The following is an 18195-nucleotide window of genomic DNA, read 5'->3' as shown; positions in this document are numbered from 1 at the left end:
CATTGATTAATGTTTGTGTACTGTGCGAACTACACCGCATGGGCATCTACTGAGTTGCCTTCAAAAGTAGTTATAAGCACTTGGAAGCCTCGAGAAAATGCCTTCCTCCATCTACTTCATTTAAAAAGAAAAAGAATTAATAAACAGATTTTAAAATCAAATACTTCCAACAGGCAGGAAGATTTGGGGAAAATGCTGCAGCTGATGAAAATGTCAAACTGTCTCCTCTGTGTTTCAAAAGTGTTTATCTTCAAGATACTGCAAGGATTAAAAAAAATGTGATGTCTGTTTCTAAGTGCTGTGCTAAGTAGGCATTCTGATGAAACGAATTACTCTCAGAGATGGCTTTTTTTTTTTTGTCTAGCTGCTTTGATAATTTAACTTTCTCATCTTCCCGTGTTGCTTAGATCAATGTGCATTTTTCTTTTCTTAAAGCTTTGTGTCTCAAAGTGCCCAGACAGGTTTGCAACCTACATAGACATGCAATCTTCCTACAGATATAACAAAAGTTATTGGGAATACTACAGACAGTTTTGCAAGCCTGGCTTTAGCAAGCCATGGAAGGTGAGTATAGATAAGATATTGCGATGTGAATATTACCTTTTATCTGTCCAAAGTGGGTGCAGTCCTTAGCAGGTTTCTATCTCCATAGCTGTACAGGGTTTGTTGTTTTTAACTCTATTGTTGGTTACAACTACGTTATTCCTAGTGAGGATTATACCCAAAGACTCCAGTATGACCAGCAACGGGCAAGAGGTTTCCTTCTATTGATACATTTTATAATTAAAATGCTATTTTGATGAGAGTTTTTAAAAAAATCTTCAACCTTAGTCTTGTAGCTAAAAATTTAAAAATTAAGTTGGTCATCACCAAAAAAAAAGAGGAAGCCCATCACCAAAGAAAGGAAACAAAAGAGGGCACAGTCACATAAAAATTGCATGTACTGATCTATATTTAAATCTTAAATTAAATTATACATCTATATGTAAATCTAGAACTAATGGGCCATATCCAATGCTGCAGCTCCATGGCGGAAAGGACTTCCATGTACATGGCGGAACTTCCTCGTCTTTTGATTTAGTCCCCAGTTCCCCTGCCAAAAGAACTTGGATCTGGGGGGGGGGGGGCAATAGGGGAGGAGAGGAAATTGCACTAGCCAATTACTATAATTTAAATAGATATACATAATTTCTCACACAACGGGGAAGTCTGCAACTAGGTGACGCTTGTTCCATTTTGATCTGCTGTCTTTTTACTTATCATACTATTGAAGGTATATCTTTAAACCAGGCTTGGATTGGTTCTTCCACAGTGACCAGTTTACTCATTTATAGGATGAGGGAATAGGTGTTAGTCTTGGAAATTAATTCTTACCTTGTAATCACATTATAAGTTTGAAACAACTTGATAGCTTTAAAAACAAATATTCAAACCTACTTTAATATTCCTCTCATACTGGAAACCCCTTGCTGAGTCCTGATTGCAGCCTTAAGTTAATTATGTTAATTGTGTTAAAAGGTAATTTTATTCCTACCTGTGATGAGCACAAGGCCACCTGCTTGAAGCTTTCTCTGTTCAATGGTTTTTGTCTGGTGCCTACTGTTTTGTTTTCATTGTTAGCAGGATGCCAGAGAGTCATGGCTCCATCCTATTTTTCATTTAGATGCTCTGCTGTGGCCTCAATCAAATAATTTGCAAGGGTTTTAAAAAGAGTATTAAAAAGGGGGGGGGAGGGAAACGCTATAGATTCAGTTGTCACATGATTATTTCTAACTTTGGGTTTTTCTTTCGGTTTCCAGTCTGTGGCCCAAGTTATGCGTGATGAAGATTGTCCTTCCATGATCATTCCAAGCCGGCCTTGTGAGTATTTGAATATCTGTGGTGCGCTTTTGCTACCTGAGCCTCCCACTCCCTCGGCCAAAGCCTCTTTTACCTTGGCACACAGTGGTGCCTGCGAAGCAGTGACAGTTTTTGTTGAAACCTCTGGAGATCTCATGGAGCATCGGGGGTTGGCTGGGTGTCTGAGGGAGCTCCACCTCTTGAAGTTCTGCCACCTGAGGCAGCTGTGTCAGCCCACCTCATAGATGACCCAGACCTGGCTTTCTGCTCTGATAGTGTACGCAGTGATCTTGGTATGCCCCAGTACTAGCAATATTCGCCTACACTTGTTTTTGAAGCGCCCTTAGCTCATTTTCTTTATAAGATCAGGGTCATAGTACAAAGCATAAGACAAATTAAAACTAGGGAGACAACCAGCTTAAGCTAAAATCACAATGTGGCCTTTAAAGCACGATCACTTGGGAATCTCCCCTTGCTTCAGTTAATGCACAGCATCCCCCTGTCACACGATTTCTCCAGTTTAAATGTCACTGTGCTGTCCTCCAGCTACTCTGGAACAAGACAAGAGCACTTACCTATGCCAGGTGGTAGTCCATAGCACCCTAGAGTAACATACAGAGCAGAGAACATGCTGCTTCAGACATGCCTTTTCTTGTAGGTGTCTTACTACATGGATGAGATGGCAGCCATGATATTTGTTCCATTTCTATGAAAATGCTGTGCAAACAGAAATCAGTTTAGGGTATTTAAATGGATGGAACTGAATGGGAAATAGGAATGGCGAGGTTTTTTTTTTTTTTAAAAAAATGAGACATAAAAGCAGGACTCACTATAAATATTCTTTCCTTGTTTTTGTTTTAACAGTTCTTAAGAGATGTTTTCCTGATTTTGCCACTAAAAATGGAGTTCTGACTGTGGCCAATCAGACTACTTTCAAAGATGGAAGAGGAAAAACAAGGAACGTCACCGATCTCAGGGAAGCTGCAAAGTATGGATTGTGTGTGTCCGTCTGTGTGTTTGTATAACTTTGCCTGACCTGTTTGCCAAATGATAATTACTATGCTTGGCTGCAATACCATGAAATTTATTTATTTATTTGGAGCACTGATTACATGGGGCCATTTCTGGCTTTAACAGGAGGTGAATCTTCATACTCTTCATTTCAGTTATTTTAGGAGCAAACTGGAGATTATACACAAATGTCTGCAACTTACATTGGTGCAGCTAGAAAATTTTAGACCCTGGTCTGGTGGTGGTGGGATTGTATCAAATCACATTCATGAAGCACACAGTTAACATTTCTCACCTTCCCTGCCCCCTCACTTCTATTCTGTGCTTTACAACTGTCCCTACATTCCTGAAATGCAAAGCAGCAAGCAGGCAGAATAGTTTGCCAGGCCTAATTAAAACAGGAAAAACTCCAAGAATGTGCGGTTTTGCACTATAAAACTCACTTTGATCATAGAACCATTGCAACTGCGGGAATAAAATTGGGGTCCCCCCCTTCTTCTGCTGCTGCTGCCGCCATGATAATAAAACACATGTACTTTTGGGAATAAGCTCCGTTTTGTTGTAGAAAAGGGTAGTATTGTTTTTCTTAAAAATAAGAAGAAAGACAGAATGGTGACGCAACTACTGTAGCTTCAGTTGAGTGGCCAAAGTGTTGCTGGGGGGGGCAATAGGGGGGGCAATAGGCCTGTTTGTTGCTGCCTCCTATCATCTTCCACCCTCTCTGTGGTCATTTGGGTGTCTCCTGGGCTGCAGGGCCCTAGACTTTTGCCCTGGGGCCTCATTCCAGCTTCACCACTGTTGACATACCAACAGTGGCCATTTTTTATAATATAAGAAAGCACCTTTAAAGTGTGTGAAGAAATCAGGTGCTTAAACTTTCCCCCAGCCATTCCCCTCCTTCCCTGGGTTATTTCAGCTATGATATACCAAATTTTGAACCTTGGATGTGAAAGCAAAGTCTTCATGCATTCACATGAACAGACTTGCTGTGTTTATTACGAAACACAGCACCAGTCAACATGGCAGTGGAGAATGAACTCCTTATCCAGATTCCTTCAAACTAAATAAACCATTTGTTCCTGTATATAGACACCAGCCTTTAAAATATTACCCTTCCAAATTAATTTATGTCACTACAGAGATTCAACTAATGTTGCTTTTTAGCTCAGATGATATTGAAACTTTGATCAATTGACATAAATTTCACCAGGTGCATATTAGATGGTTAAAGCAGCCTTAGCAGTATGCATTTAGATTTACAGCAGAACCATCCTTCACGTAGCTTTTTTTTAAGGCTCACAGAATCATAGAATTCTTGTAGGGTTTGAAGGTACCCCAAGGGTCAACTAGTCGAACCTCCTGCAATGCAAGAATCTGAGCTAAAGCATCCATGACAGGTGGCCATCCACCCTCTGTTTAAAAACCCCCAAGGAAGGAGATTCATAGCATTGCGGAACTTTAAAATGTATTCCTTAATTGTGCTGTATTCTTTTCTTTTTCTTGTAGTCACATAAAAAATGTTGAATTTCTGTATACATCTTGATTCTAAATTCGGTATTACCGTCGTACCTCGGAAGTCGAACAGAATCCATTCCAGAAGTCCGTTCGACTTCCAAAACATTTGGAAAACAAGGTGCGGTTTCTGATTGGCTGCAGGAAGCTCCTACAGCCAATTGGAAGTCACAGAAGCTGTGCCAGATGTTTGGGTTCTAAAGAACGTTTGCAAACCAGAACACTCACTTCTGGGTTTGCTGCGTTCGTGAGCCAAAATGTTTGACTCGCAAGGCGTTCGTCAACCAAGGTACGACTGTATTGTGAAAGTACTTTAACTACTAGTAATAATGGTGATTAAAAGTTACTACATATATTTAATGTGACTGTACATATGACGAGATCAACAAGCACGGTTCCGTCCATAGCTACTCAGTAGAAAGTTCTGCTGAGTTTAGTGAGACATAAAGGGCAGAGGAAGTCCTGAATCTGCCATACTGGAGAGGGCCTGGCTCCACCAACTTTTTCTACCAGGGGAAGACATGGTGGCTAGGAGCTCCCCAATGTGACCATCCAGATGGAAGGCAGATGCACCAGTCTGGGCCCAATCCAGTCATATTTTCTGTACCAACATGGGAGCTGGCACAGCAACAAGGTATTTCCCATGCTGGCCAGTGCAAGTGGTGAGGCTGTGAGAGAGGGCATAGTGGCTAGGCTTCTCCTTCAATGCCTACTGTTGCTGGCCAGGGGTTTGGACTTTAGCCTAAGTGTATATATATTGACAGCCTAAGTTCCAGAAGTGTCCTTAGAATTCAACTGCTCCTGTAGCCAATGCTTGTTTTGGGCAGAAACTCAGAACTGTGGCATCATAACTGTGGCATATTGCTGGCTAGGGCACTTTATGTTTCATTTTTCCAGCATACATAATGTTTTTTGATACAGCCTGCATTTTCTTGTTACAGTGGGTTGCTTTGTTTAAATAAGGAATATCTGCTACATAAACTAAAATGTTCCCCTCCCCCCTTTCTTTCTAAAGCGGCATCAATAATGTTCTTGATGCAAGATCAGTCGGGATGAAAATTTTTGAAGACTATGCCAGTTCTTGGTATTGGATTTTAATGTAAGTTTTTATTCAGAGGAGGCTTTGCTTCTTGCATGTGAAATTGGGGTGCTGCAAGGCGCACAAAAAGCGGGGGGTGGGGGAGTCACCTCTGGCACTTCCATTTACCACATCAGTGCATCTTGGGGTTTCGTTATGGCTCGTTCCTGTCACTTGCGTAGGAATATTAGTCCCTTGTGGTCCTTGAGGAAGCAGGTGGAGCCCCATGGTATCATATTTGGGAGGGGTGTATACATACCACATCGGGACGTGGGTGGTGCTGTGGGTAAAACCTCAGTGCCTAGGGCTTGCCAATTGCATGGTCGGCGGTTCGAATCCCTGCGGCGGGGTGCGCTCCCGTTGCTCGGTCCCAGCGCCTGCCAACCTAGCAGTTCGAAAGCACCTCCGGGTGCAAGTAGATAAATAGGGACCGCTTACCAGCGGGAAGGTAAACGGCGTTCCGTGTGCTGCGCTGGCTCGCCAGATGCAGCTTGTCACGCTGGCCACGTGACCCGGAAGTGTCTGCGGACAGCGCTGGCTCCCGGCCTATAGAGTGAGATGAGTGCACAACCCTAGAGTCTGGCAAGACTGGCCCGTACGGGCAGGGGTACCTTTACCTTTATACATACCACTCATAAACAAGGCTTCCCTTGACCACACTTTAAAGGACTGAATTCAATTTCTCTGTCAAAATCTGGTGGCCCAGAACCTGGGTTCTAACCTACAGTTTGACAATGCTATCTACACATCAGAAAACTCTAGCCATAGTCCTATTGCCATCCTGCCACATAATGGCATCAACTTGGGCCCCACACTGTGGGTGCCCAGCATGCCCCCCCCCACTATGCCCAGTATACCTGAAGCGTCTCCACCCCCATTGTTCAACCCGGACACTGAGGTTCAGCGCTGAGGGCCTTCTGGCAGTTCTCACACTACAAGAAGCGAAGTTACAGGGAGGGCCTTCTTGGTACTGGCTCCCGCCCTGTGGAACGCCCTCCCATCAGATGTCAAGGAGATAAACAACTACCGTATTTTTCACTCTATTGGACACAGTTTTTCCCCTCCAAAATTTGAGGGGAAATGTGTGTGCATCCTATGGAGCGAATGCAGGCTTGTGCCATAGCCTCTCTGGCAGGGAGAGGCTGCATGGGGCCAAAGGGGAAGCCAAAACAGCGAGCAGGATCCATCCCGCTCGCTGCCTTGCCTTCTTCCATAGCTGCGCGCAACCCCTCCGCAAGGAGAGGCTGCACGGGGCTATGGATTCTTTAGCCCTGCGCAGCATCTCCCGGCAAGGAGACACTGCACGGGGCTAAAGGGGAATCCCGCTCGCTGCCTTGCCTTCTTCCATAGCTGCGCACAACCCCTCCGGCAGGGAGAGGTTGTGTGCAGCCTGTACATTGCTCTTTAGGGCTGGGGGGGAATATTTTTTTCTTGATCCCCCCCCTAAAAACTGGGTGCGCCCTATGGTCCGGTGCGCCCTATGGTGCGAAAAATACGGTATCTGATGTTTAGAAGACACCTGAAGGCAGCCCTGTTTAGGGAAGTTTTTAATGTCTGATGTTTTAATGTACTTATACCCAGGTGGGCATGGTATAAATAATATATTATTATTATTATTATTATTATTATTATTATTATTATTACCATCATGACAACATGACACATGCTGTGGCATCATACCATGGGGTGGGGGATGAGCAGCAACAATGCGGCAGTGACTGGACCCCTCCCATCTGATATCCGTGCTCTCTCTTCCCCATCAACTCTCTGCTCTCTTTTCCACCATCACCCCCTGCCTGAACACCATACTCTTTCCATGGGGTGTGGTGCCTGCACACCCGCCCCTGCATTTTGTGGGTGCCCGGCCCCTATATAGAAATTTTGGGGGGTGATCGGGCACCCAGAGCCCCCGGAGAGATGGCGCCTGTGCTTCCATGTATTTAAAACACTGAGCCTCAAACCTGGATAGGGAAAGCGCTATTGTTTGTAAAGTAAATGCAGTGGGGGGGGGGAACCATTGAAGAGAGCTGCTGATTTATTTAAATTGCTATGTCTTTCTTTTCCAGAGGCCTGTTCATTGCAATGGTTGTCAGCTTGCTCTTCCTTGTGCTTTTGAGATTCATAGCAGGTGTTCTCTTCTGGATTTTCATCTTTGGTGTGATTGGGATTATAGGTTATGGTAGGTGCCAATGATTTGCTTTTGACACAGAACTACATATCCAAAGTTTATAGGTTGGGGTTAGAGGAAAAGTGGCTCCTACCAATGAATTCAACAACCGTTAACTGGGAATCGTCTGCCTATACAGTGGTACCTCTAGTTGCTTTTCCGCTCTTGTTGCAGACTTTCAGCTTACGAACGCAGAAGCACTTGATTGTGCTGTGCACATGTGCGGAAGAGGCGCTCTAATTGTGGGCTTTTCGGGGTATGAACAGCACTCCGAAATGAATTAAGTCTGCAACTAGAGGTACCACTGTACTTATCACTCTCTGTCCTCAATACTCTACTTGCTACTGAGCAATTCCCAGTTGAGCACTGCACTTATAAAAAACCCCTCCCTCAGTCCATTCCTCTTTTTCACCCAGCAGCCCAAACAAGCCTTTTCAAAGTCCACTGACTGCGGGCTGGACCTGCTTGTGAGGCATGTTTGTGTTTTTCTTCCCTCAGCAGGACAGCAGTATATTTTCTGGCAGTTTAATGTGCCAAAAAGAAGAACCATGCAAAAGCTTGCCATATTCTACCCACTGTGCAGCTGCGGCTCTTTTCTGTGTCTAGAAGACTAACATCACCATCTGGCTTTTGTTAGGAATTGTCAGTGGCTGCAGGATTAAACAAACATTTTCTCTTTTCTTCCTGTGGTTTTATAAGTTGGAAGGTTCATCATCCTTTCTCCACTCTGTCCTACTAAAACCTGAAATACAAAACAAGGTTTATTTGTCAGTACAGGGTCTTCAAAGAGATCTCTGGCCGCTTCAGGCATAATGAGGGTTTTTAATATAAGGATAGCTATCTATTTCACTCCGTATATGTGTGTTGTTATGTGTGCTGTTATGTGTGTTGTGAAGATGCAATTGGCTGTGGCTTACTGATTTGTGCAGGAATGGTGCTCCAGACAGGGGCATAGTATGGGAGGGAGCTGCTGGGGCAATGACCCCAGGCACATTTTTCTGGGGGGTGCTGCTTATGCAGTCCTGCCAGCCCTGAGCCGCTTTGCGAGGCTGGGATGATCCTAGTATCACAAAGCAGCTTAGGTCTGGCAGAGCAGAGTGAGAGGGATGCAACAGCCATGAGTTCTTCTCATGCTGCCCTGCCAGCCCTGAGCCGCTTTGCAAGGCTCACCAAGTGGTTCAGGGCTGGTGTCGTTGTGGCAGCATTGGTGGCAAGTGCTGGGCTGGCGCAGCGGGCTCCCTTCACCCTTGGCACATGCCCACCTACCCGCACAGGGCACTTGCAAACCATGGACTCCATTTCCCATCAACCTCATCCAGCATGGCTAACATTCAGGGATGATGGGAGTTGTAGTCCAATGATATCTGGAGAGCCTCAAGTTCCCTGGCTGGGTGTATACAGGGAAAGAGTTAAATGCACAGTCATCCTGCATGAATGTCCATTTGTTAATTTTCCAGGCAGTGTAGGAAATTATTTGTTTGAAATGGTTTGAAACTACACCCTGCCAAAAACATCCTCTGGAGGCCTCCAGTGAATGACTTTTGATGGTGCTCTTGTTCTGGCTGCTCAATATATTTGGGAGTGGGAAACAAATTGCCCCCTGAAGAAATTAGCTAGTGATATTACCGGTATATATTTTTATTTTGCTTTCCTTTCCTTTATGATTTATGGTTTGGCTCTTGTTCCTGTCTATTATGCAGCTACTTCTAGCACCTTTCTGCAAATAAGCAGTTCTCTGCCTGTGGTTTGGATTCCATTGTGGGGGTGGGATTTGGTGGGACCTACCATTTGTGCAGAGATTAGGGAATTGATCTGTGTCACTCTTCCAGTGCATATTCTTTGTTTTAAAAGGTATTTGGCATTGCTACTGGGAATATCATCGCCTTCATGGAATACCTGGCTCTGATCTTACTATCTACGACATTGGATTCCAGACGGACTTCAGGGTGTATCTGCAACTGAGGCAAACATGGTTAGCATTTAGTAAGTGGATTTAAAGAGAAGTCTGTATTTTGACACCCACTTTGCATTCATCTAATTAAACAGGATTTTGCTGTTGTTGTGATGGGCACTAAAGCGCATGACATCAGCATTGTTTCATAGAGCTCTTGCCTTAAGAAGCTTTCTAGTGCTCAAGCTGCTGACTGGAGGCCAAATGTTAAGAGCTTCCTGCAAAGAAAGCACTTCTGCGCATATATATATATATATATATATATATATATATATATATATGAGAAAAATTCAGGTATGCAGTGGTTAGATGTGATGATTTCAGGTTTGCATGGACACGTGCAGCAAATAGTAGCTTCCCATTAATAGCAAACACAGGGCAATGCCCATTATGCCTCACCATTGGCTATGCTGTCTGCAGTTGGTGGGAACTGGAAAAATCTAGTCTGAATAAGCAAAATAATTAAGAAGAGGGATGGGGAGAGTCTTCAGTTGTCTATATTCTGAGGATTTACTATCAGGTATGATGAACGGAAACACCGTTTACCTTCCCGCCGGAGCGGTCCCTATTTATCTACTTGCACTTTGACGTGCTTTTGAACTGCTAGGTGGGCAGGAGATGATGAACATATTATACAGATTATTGATGAGCAAGGTAATACCTTTTTTTTTGTTCAGTTCTCCAATAATTTACCAGTTGCTTCTTTATAATATATTAATTTTCAGCAGTATAACCAACAAAGCAAAGCTAAGCAATCTATGAAGCTTTTTACCAAAGCAACAGCACCACACAATATACTGAACATAGAGATAGTCCTGTCTAGGGAAGTAATAATGTTTGAAATATCTGTAAAAGAGAATTAACACAGACTAGATTAGAGCCAGGACTGAAATCTGTTTCTACTGCCGAGATTGCACTGCAGGATTATTAGTATTTTAACCCTTTGGGATGTGTGTATTAGGGACGCGGGTGGCGCTGTGGGTTAAACCACAGAGCCTAGCACTTGCCGATCAGAAGGTTGGTGGTTCGAATCCCTGCAACGGGGTGAGCTCCCATTGCTCGGTCCCTGCTCCTGCCAACCTAGCAGTTCGAAAGCACAAAGTACAAGTAGATAAATAGGTACCGCTGCAGCAGGAAGATAAACAGCGTTTCCATGCGCTGCTCTGGTTCGCCAGAAGCAGCTTAGTCATGCTGGCCACATGACCCAGAAGCTCCCTCGGCCAATAAAGTGAGATGAGCGCCGCAACCCCAGAGTCGGTCACGACTGGACCTAATGCTCAGGGGTCCCTTTACCTTTATGTGTGTATTATATTCTCTTCACCACTAAATAGACACAATCTGCTTCCACAAATCTGGTATTGAGGAGACGAGGGAGTGGCCTTTGAACAAGCTTGACTTTGGCAACTCTTTTAGAAATTAAAACCAGAACTAAATTTAGATTTCATGTTTGACTTTTAAACTTGGCAACATTTTGGACATTTTTTAGCCCGTGTAGAGAGATTTTGTTGTACACTTCCTCCGTGTGTGTGTGTGTGTGTGTGTGTGTGTGTATAGTGTATACACACACTTCCTCCATATGTGTGTGTGTGTATAGTGTATATATGTGTATATACAGTGGTACCTCAGGTTACAAACGCTTCAGGTTACATACGCTTCAGGTTACAGACTCCGCTAACCCAGAAATAGTACCTCGGGTTAAGAACTTTGCTTCAGGATGAGAACAGAAATCGTGCTCTGGCAGCACGGCGGCAGCGGGAGGCCTCATTAGCTAAACTGGTGCTTCAGGTTAAGAACAGTTTCAGGTTAAGAACAGACCTCCGGAACAAATTAAGTACGTAACCAGAGGTACCACTGTATGTATGTATATATGTGCATACACACACACACACACACACACACACACACAGAGAGAGAGAGAGAGAGAGAGTATATATAGAGTATGTGTGTGTGTGTGTGTGTGTATTTAAAGCAGTCCTCAGAAATAGCCTGGGATGCTTCTCTCTTTAATGTATCCCATAGAGTTACAGAAACATAGATGCTTGCTTTTTGTTTTCATAAAAAATCAAGAATGTTACAATGCCATTAGCCATGAAACTCCTGAAATCATACAGCTCTCAATTAAAACGTGAGCATACATCCTTGGAGAGCGTTTGTTTCTGGAACAAGTGAGGAAGTTGCCTCGAGGAGCTAATTTGCATAATATATTTTCCACATGATTATTGGGCCCGCCATGCAATTTTCTGCCTTTGCACTTTCTGCTCTCGTGGATCTGTTTCTCAAATGCATTGGGCACCGTTCAGTGCTTGATTATCCAAGGTGAAGGGTATGCAAATCATTGTGTGTCAGCCCAGCATCCATCCATTGCCATGTGAAATTGTTCATTGCAAATTGCAGTATACTTTTTGTGTCAGGTTTGGAAAAGGCGAGTAAACTGAAGGTTGTTCTTCAAGGAGTAACATTGGGGGTGGGGGACAGCTAATGTGAACACGTGCCTGAGTATGTAAACAGTCTGAGAGGAATTTGTATAATAATCTCACAGTTTATTCAGTTTACTGGGAGTACTGGCACATACGCACAAAACAGTATGAAAGTTGGGAGAAGTCGGAGAATGTAATACAAAATAATACATCGCTGTCACTGCAATAACTGTGTGACAGTTTACACACAATCATTAGTAATTTGTTTAAAGTGTTTTAAAATGTTCTTAAATGCTTGGTTACAGTTTAAGGAATATTTAAAAATTCTGCATTAGAGTAAATGTCAATTGCCACACAGTTTTGTTGCAGCTGTCCCTGAAAATGTTGATCAAGTAACAGATATTTACTACGCAATTTTATGTGACAACATCCTTAAAATTATTTGTTATGTAATCATATTTCCAAGCTCCACTCCCGTTTCCACACTGTTCTCAGGCTGCTTTTAGGCTCAAATAACGATCCTGATTATCTTGGAATTATTTTTGAGTGGCACTGGTATAATAGAGGTCATGATCAGACACATCTTTTAAAACATCAATTCCATTCATCTTTCCCAAATACTATGCTAAAATAGCAGCAAAAGCCAACCACTGGATAATGACTGTCTAATCGTAAATATGTATTTCTTCAAATGGAACTGAGCATTTCAAGCAAAGCACAGCATTTTATTGCTTTGTTTTAAGACAAAACACTCACAAACACTCATATACTATAATGCTCATCAAGTATGAACCTTAAACACAACACACAAATGTAATCAGGACAGGGGCACACATTCTGGCTGGCATTATGCTTTCCAAGCACTTTAGAAATCCGGGCTAAATTCAGACATGTGGGGACTTGTGAAGTGCAGCACTGAAACCAGCCACTTGAAAGCGATGATGTCCTGGTTTGATATCTGTCGATAAACTTAATTTTCTTGCTTTCAGTGATACTACTTTGCATAGTGGAAGTTGTCATTATACTAATGTTAATATTTCTGAGAAATCGAATCCGAATCGCCATTGCACTTTTGAAAGAAGGTAGCAGGTATGTATACTGGAAACACATAATCCTTGGACCTCTCATATTTGCATTGTTTTTTTTGGCGCTGAAATAGCACTTTGAAGGAGTGAGACAAGCCCCTCCCTCTCACCATGCAGATATGCTGGAGAGTGACTCATGAATGCTTAATCATGCAGTTGCTCAGTTCATACGATTTCTCTCCCAAAAATAGGGGAAAGTATCACTTGGTACTAGATCCTCAAATTATCAAGTAGTCACATGGAGAGGTCAATATGCAGCAGCCTGCAAAGTGATTGGAAATCAATGCAACATCAAGGTCATGGGCATGATGTTCTCCCTGTGTCTACTGGCACCCTAGCCAAAGAACAGCAGCTGCGTTGTGAATTGCCTGTAATTCAAGCACAGCAACACGTATAAGCCATGTAGTCTGCAGTGCTAACATGTAGTAGGGACAAGTTCTGTGGAACAGCATCCCTGTTAAGATATGACACATGTCTTCTATTTGTACTTTCCAGAAACAATTCAAGACATTTTCGCTTCAACAGGTTTTTGCTGCTGGATGAAACTGTCTCTACCTTAGGAGTTTATACTGTATTGACTTTTTTTATTAGTCTATTTATAATTATCCTTTTTGTACTGTTCTTAAAGCTATTTTTAGTTATATGTCAATCGACTTAGAGGCATGTGGAAGGCATAAATTCAAAAAATAATTTTTAAAAAGACCCTCATGAAAATTTGTAACCAGCATTTTAGATGTTCCTAACAGAAGGCACAGGACATATCTAGCATCCAGGAGCAAACCTCTCTCATGGAGTGCACCCAGATTGTAAATATACTGTGCCAGAAGTACTATGGCCCCATTTAAGAACTGGCAAACAACACCCGTAAGATTAGGTGGGCCACAACTGGTGCATATCCTTCATCCAGCCCATTACTGAGAATGTTGTTTTTAGAAGCACTGAGAGTGAAAAATTCAGTTGGGTGAATATTAATGCCACCACATGCCAGGCTATTTAACAGTCTCATCCCACATATAAATATTCAACAGTGAGGATGGCAGAATATAATCCAGAAGTCCATGTAGAACATCTGTCAAGATGTAGAACAGAAATTGCTCAGTAACACAGTCTAAAAGTGGTGTAAATCGCCCTGAGACCTTTGGGTATAGTGCAGTATATAAATTGAATGAATGAATGAATGAATGAATGAATGAATGTAGCCACGAAACTGCTGAAGGATCCCTGTGCTAACATGGGCATTGTATTTTCTTGCATATAAAACACTTATTTTCATGTAGGCAACATTTATTTGTTATCTTTATTGGTCTTTTCACACACCAAGTCTTTAGATCTAAAAGTACGCCACTTTTATAGTGAATTTGGTAGACCGTTTTATCAAACAGTCAACATTCTTCCCGTGATGTTGATGCTGTAAGTGAGAACAGATTTCGTCCCAGTGGCAACCTATGCTTGAGTAACCAAGTGTATAGATTTCTTGAGTCTGTTGTCATAAACAGCATTTATACAGCTAACGGCTTCATCATACTAGTGCTGGAACGCGAATATGTACCTGTGCCCTTTCTTGGAGCTGATTTTCTCTCAAGCCAGCAGCATCAAAATATGGAGGGTCTTGTGGAATAAAGAGACTGTGATTTAAATATGTAACAGTCCCTTTTCATTAAAGCTATAAACATGGAGTTCAGCAGTTATTTGTTGCAGCACCAGTCTGTACTATATAATTTTATCCTTATCATTACAATTCAGAGCCACTTGGTAAAATAAGATGCTTTTATTCAAATAAGCGTCAAACAGAAACACTCTTGAAACTTTATAAACTTCCTGGTAGGAGGTAATAATGCCTTATAGTTTTGCCTCTGCCTTCAAAGGTCACTTGAGGGCAATACTTTCTGATATTTATGCATAATGCATGAAAAGAAATGCTGCATGTAATAATTATGAATGCAGCAGAGCGTCCTATAGTCAAGGCCTTGAAAAATACGTTGCTAATGACTGAGAGCTAAATGATCCCCCCCCCAGCTCAGTTTAACATTTTTTCAATGAAAAGGCAATTTATATTAAGCAATAAAGCGTTCGCAATCTATTGCTAGAACAGTTAACAAGCAGTTTGTTAGAACAAACGGTCTGTGTCTTCACTGTCAACCAAGAGATCTGTCGTTAATTCCTGAAAACCACTGATTTGTGGTTATTATTCCTTAAGTAGCATAAGGTGATACTTTTCTCCAGTGACTCAAAACTATTCAAGGGGTTTCTAGCACCAGTCATGATTTTCCCATGCGGAACTACTGTTTAATGTAAAAAATTCTTTCCAGTAGCACCTTAGAGACCAACTAAGTTTGTTATTGGTATGAGCTTCCGTGTCCATGCACACTTTTTCACTATCATGCAGTGCTTGAGCCTTGTTCTATATGGGGCAGTATTACAGAAAAGCATTATCAGCTTTCCATTCCCTCATCAGTGAAGGTTGCAGAAAAATGCTTCAACAGCAAAATGCAGTGGGTAGGATGCACCTAATGAGCCCTGTTAAGTGAAAGCCCTGCACAGACACCTCCACTTGCGAAACAGAGCTTACTCCATCCTCACTGGCCCTTCAATTTGGGATTATTCTGTCTGGCAAGCTGATGGAACAGTTAGAAGAGTTCAGTGTTGAATTCTACCCACTATGTTTCACCCCTACAAACATTTCCGGAAGGAAGGAAGGAAGGAAGGAAGGAAGGAAGGAAGGAAGGAAGGAAGGAAGGATTTACTACAGCATTGTATGGGAGCAAAAGGGAACCAGGTTGGCTGTGACAGCTTAAAAACAACAACGATATGCTAAGCACTGGGAGCAGGGCTTCCAGAGAGGACAAGGTGCACAGTAGCAATCACAGCCTGGACAGCTCAGGGGGAATTAAGAAGAAGAAAAGAATCAATGTTATGAAACCTGAAAGCAAAAGCCAACGTACAGGAAAATCAATACATCTCAGTGCAAAATACATAAAAATGATAATCTAAAAAACAATGACAGAGTGTTAAAGAGGAATGAAATGGATGGGGAGATAGAACCGGGAACAGAATGCAACAGAAAATGGTGGAAGGCAGTAATATGAGGTTTTATAATAAAAAGAGAAAGTAGGAAACCAGAAAGAACAGTAAAGAATATTTTACTAAGGAACATATCAACTCAGTCAAACAAGAGTGGGAAACATTTCAAAGGTTAAAAAAGCACATAAACTTTGATATTTATGGCTTACAAATATATTTTCCCTCTCTCTTTTTAGAGCAATTGGCTACATCATGTCCACATTATTCTACCCAATCATCACCTTCATCCTTATCGCAATCTGCATTTCTTACTGGGCAGTGACAGCTGTGTATCCTTCTTTGAGAAAGAAAGGTGCCTGGATGCTTCTTGCATTCCTAGTTCAGCATTTTAGCACTAAGACAGAAAGTAAGGAGAGTGCCACCTCTTCTAAAAGAAGCTACATTGTGTGTGGTGGTGAGTGGGGAGGCGGAAGAGTCCTTGGTCAGTTTTATGTCTCAGTTGAGTAGGGTTCCACTGTTCAAGTCCAAGCTTGACAGGAAACTGGTGTGGAAGCTTTTAGGGGGTTGCATATCCTGGGAGATCCCCACAGCATTCACCTTAAGTTCTTGAAGTGTTCTTATAACAGTGACACCTGAACATCTTACGAGATTGATTCGTACTTTCTCAGTGCCACATTCTGGATGAACCTTGTAGGGTAATGGAATCTCAGTTTTGTATTGCCGATACCACTTTGCATTTGGGGGGAAAGCATCCCGGAAGAGTAATATTTATAGCTTTTTCTCTCTCGTCAAAGTAATCACCTGGAGATGTATTTTTATTTTTTATTTTTCTGTATCTGCCCATAGCTTTCCCTATGGTGTCCATATACGAAGTCATTAAATCATACCATTTCCTTTTCTGTGCTTACCCCCAAGGTTACCCCACTGCTGTACTTGTTATTAAGCAGACTGCTTTACTCTCCTGTTGGAAGTGCTTGCAGGCACAGTAAATAGGGTTGTAGAAAGTGCATTCGCACAGTGGGTATCATATTTTATGCTAGACATGGAAAGGCAGAAATTAAATGTATTCTCTGGGGCTTTCCCTGTGAATGCCAAGTATCTCTTGTGCTATGTTTCTCTGTTCAGAGTCTGTGATTTTGTTTCCTACTTAACCCAATTAAATCAAGCTTTCTAGCTACATCCGGAGAACCTGTGTACAAAGTCATGGCTAATCAAAGCCTGTGCAAGTATGCAAATCTGACCTGCTACCCAGAGGTAAGCAGCATTTTATTTTATTTTTGTAAAATGCTATGTTAATTCTAGCTCTTCTTGAATGTCCTATACATATGAAGTCAGTTTGAAAAACAATGCAGGTTCTCCACTCCTTATACTTTCTAATAGAACTGCGCACATGAACATCACCACCATCATTATTACTTGTGTGTCTTTGTTTCTCAATTTGATCCTTTTACATGGTTTTGAATGTATTGTATTTTCTGCATTGCGACTTGCAGTTATTTTTATTGATCATGGATTAGTAATTCTTTATTTTAATTGGTAAGAGTGAATTTCTATTCAATTATTATTTGCTGAGGTTTTGAGAGTTAATTTTATTGTGTGCTATTATATTCTAAAAGATTATTGAATATTACTTTATTTGATGGAAGTCATTCCATTTTAAAACTATGTTTTATTATGACTTTATGTATTGGACCAGGTTATTTATAAGCTGTGTGTTCTTTGTTGTATATTTTGTTGCTGTATAATAATACAGAAAGGTGGTATACAAATTAAAAGAAAGATGAAATGAAATGAAACCTATATGTCCCACTTATTATTAGTTCGGAGTTATCAGTATCTTCTGTAGTGCCTATGGAAGGTCTCGTTAAATATCCCCTCAAAATCTCAGAATAAATTGAAGACTGTTTGCTCCTCCTGCTCAGTTTGTGTTTGCATGGGCTTGGTCTCTCCATAGAACATGCCCGCATTTCATTGACGGTTAGGACTGGACAACGACTGTCTCTTTCCTATTTGAACTCAATAGTAGTGCAAAAAGCTTCCCTTCAGTGAGTTAGTGTGGCGGCGGCGGCTGGTGTGGGTGCCTTTCATCTATCAGAGGGGGAGAGGGTACATCC

General features: G+C 42.0%; 1 protein-coding gene across 3 annotated transcripts in view; it reads left to right on the top strand.

Annotated features, from left to right (window-relative positions):
• SLC44A5 (solute carrier family 44 member 5) overlaps window positions 1-18195 on the top strand; it is a 157355-nt gene that overhangs the window by 116120 nt on the left and 23040 nt on the right. For all 3 annotated transcript variants that reach the window (XM_081866540.1, XM_081866538.1, XM_081866539.1), the window contains exons 6-14: window positions 436-564; window positions 1800-1860; window positions 2704-2827; window positions 5378-5461; window positions 7507-7619; window positions 9459-9590; window positions 12965-13064; window positions 16318-16410; window positions 17248-17335. In XM_081866540.1, the coding sequence (XP_081722666.1) occupies window positions 436-564; window positions 1800-1860; window positions 2704-2827; window positions 5378-5461; window positions 7507-7619; window positions 9459-9590; window positions 12965-13064; window positions 16318-16410; window positions 17248-17335 (924 nt within the window). The remainder of the gene's footprint in view (window positions 1-435; window positions 565-1799; window positions 1861-2703; window positions 2828-5377; window positions 5462-7506; window positions 7620-9458; window positions 9591-12964; window positions 13065-16317; window positions 16411-17247; window positions 17336-18195) is intronic.

This window comes from Podarcis erhardii (assembly GCF_964252035.2).
Source record: "Podarcis erhardii genome assembly, chromosome: 6".
Lineage (NCBI taxonomy): Eukaryota > Metazoa > Chordata > Lepidosauria > Squamata > Lacertidae > Podarcis > Podarcis erhardii.
The sequence above is the reverse complement of the archived record's forward strand: the minus strand, read 5'-3'. Positions and strand labels throughout refer to the sequence as shown.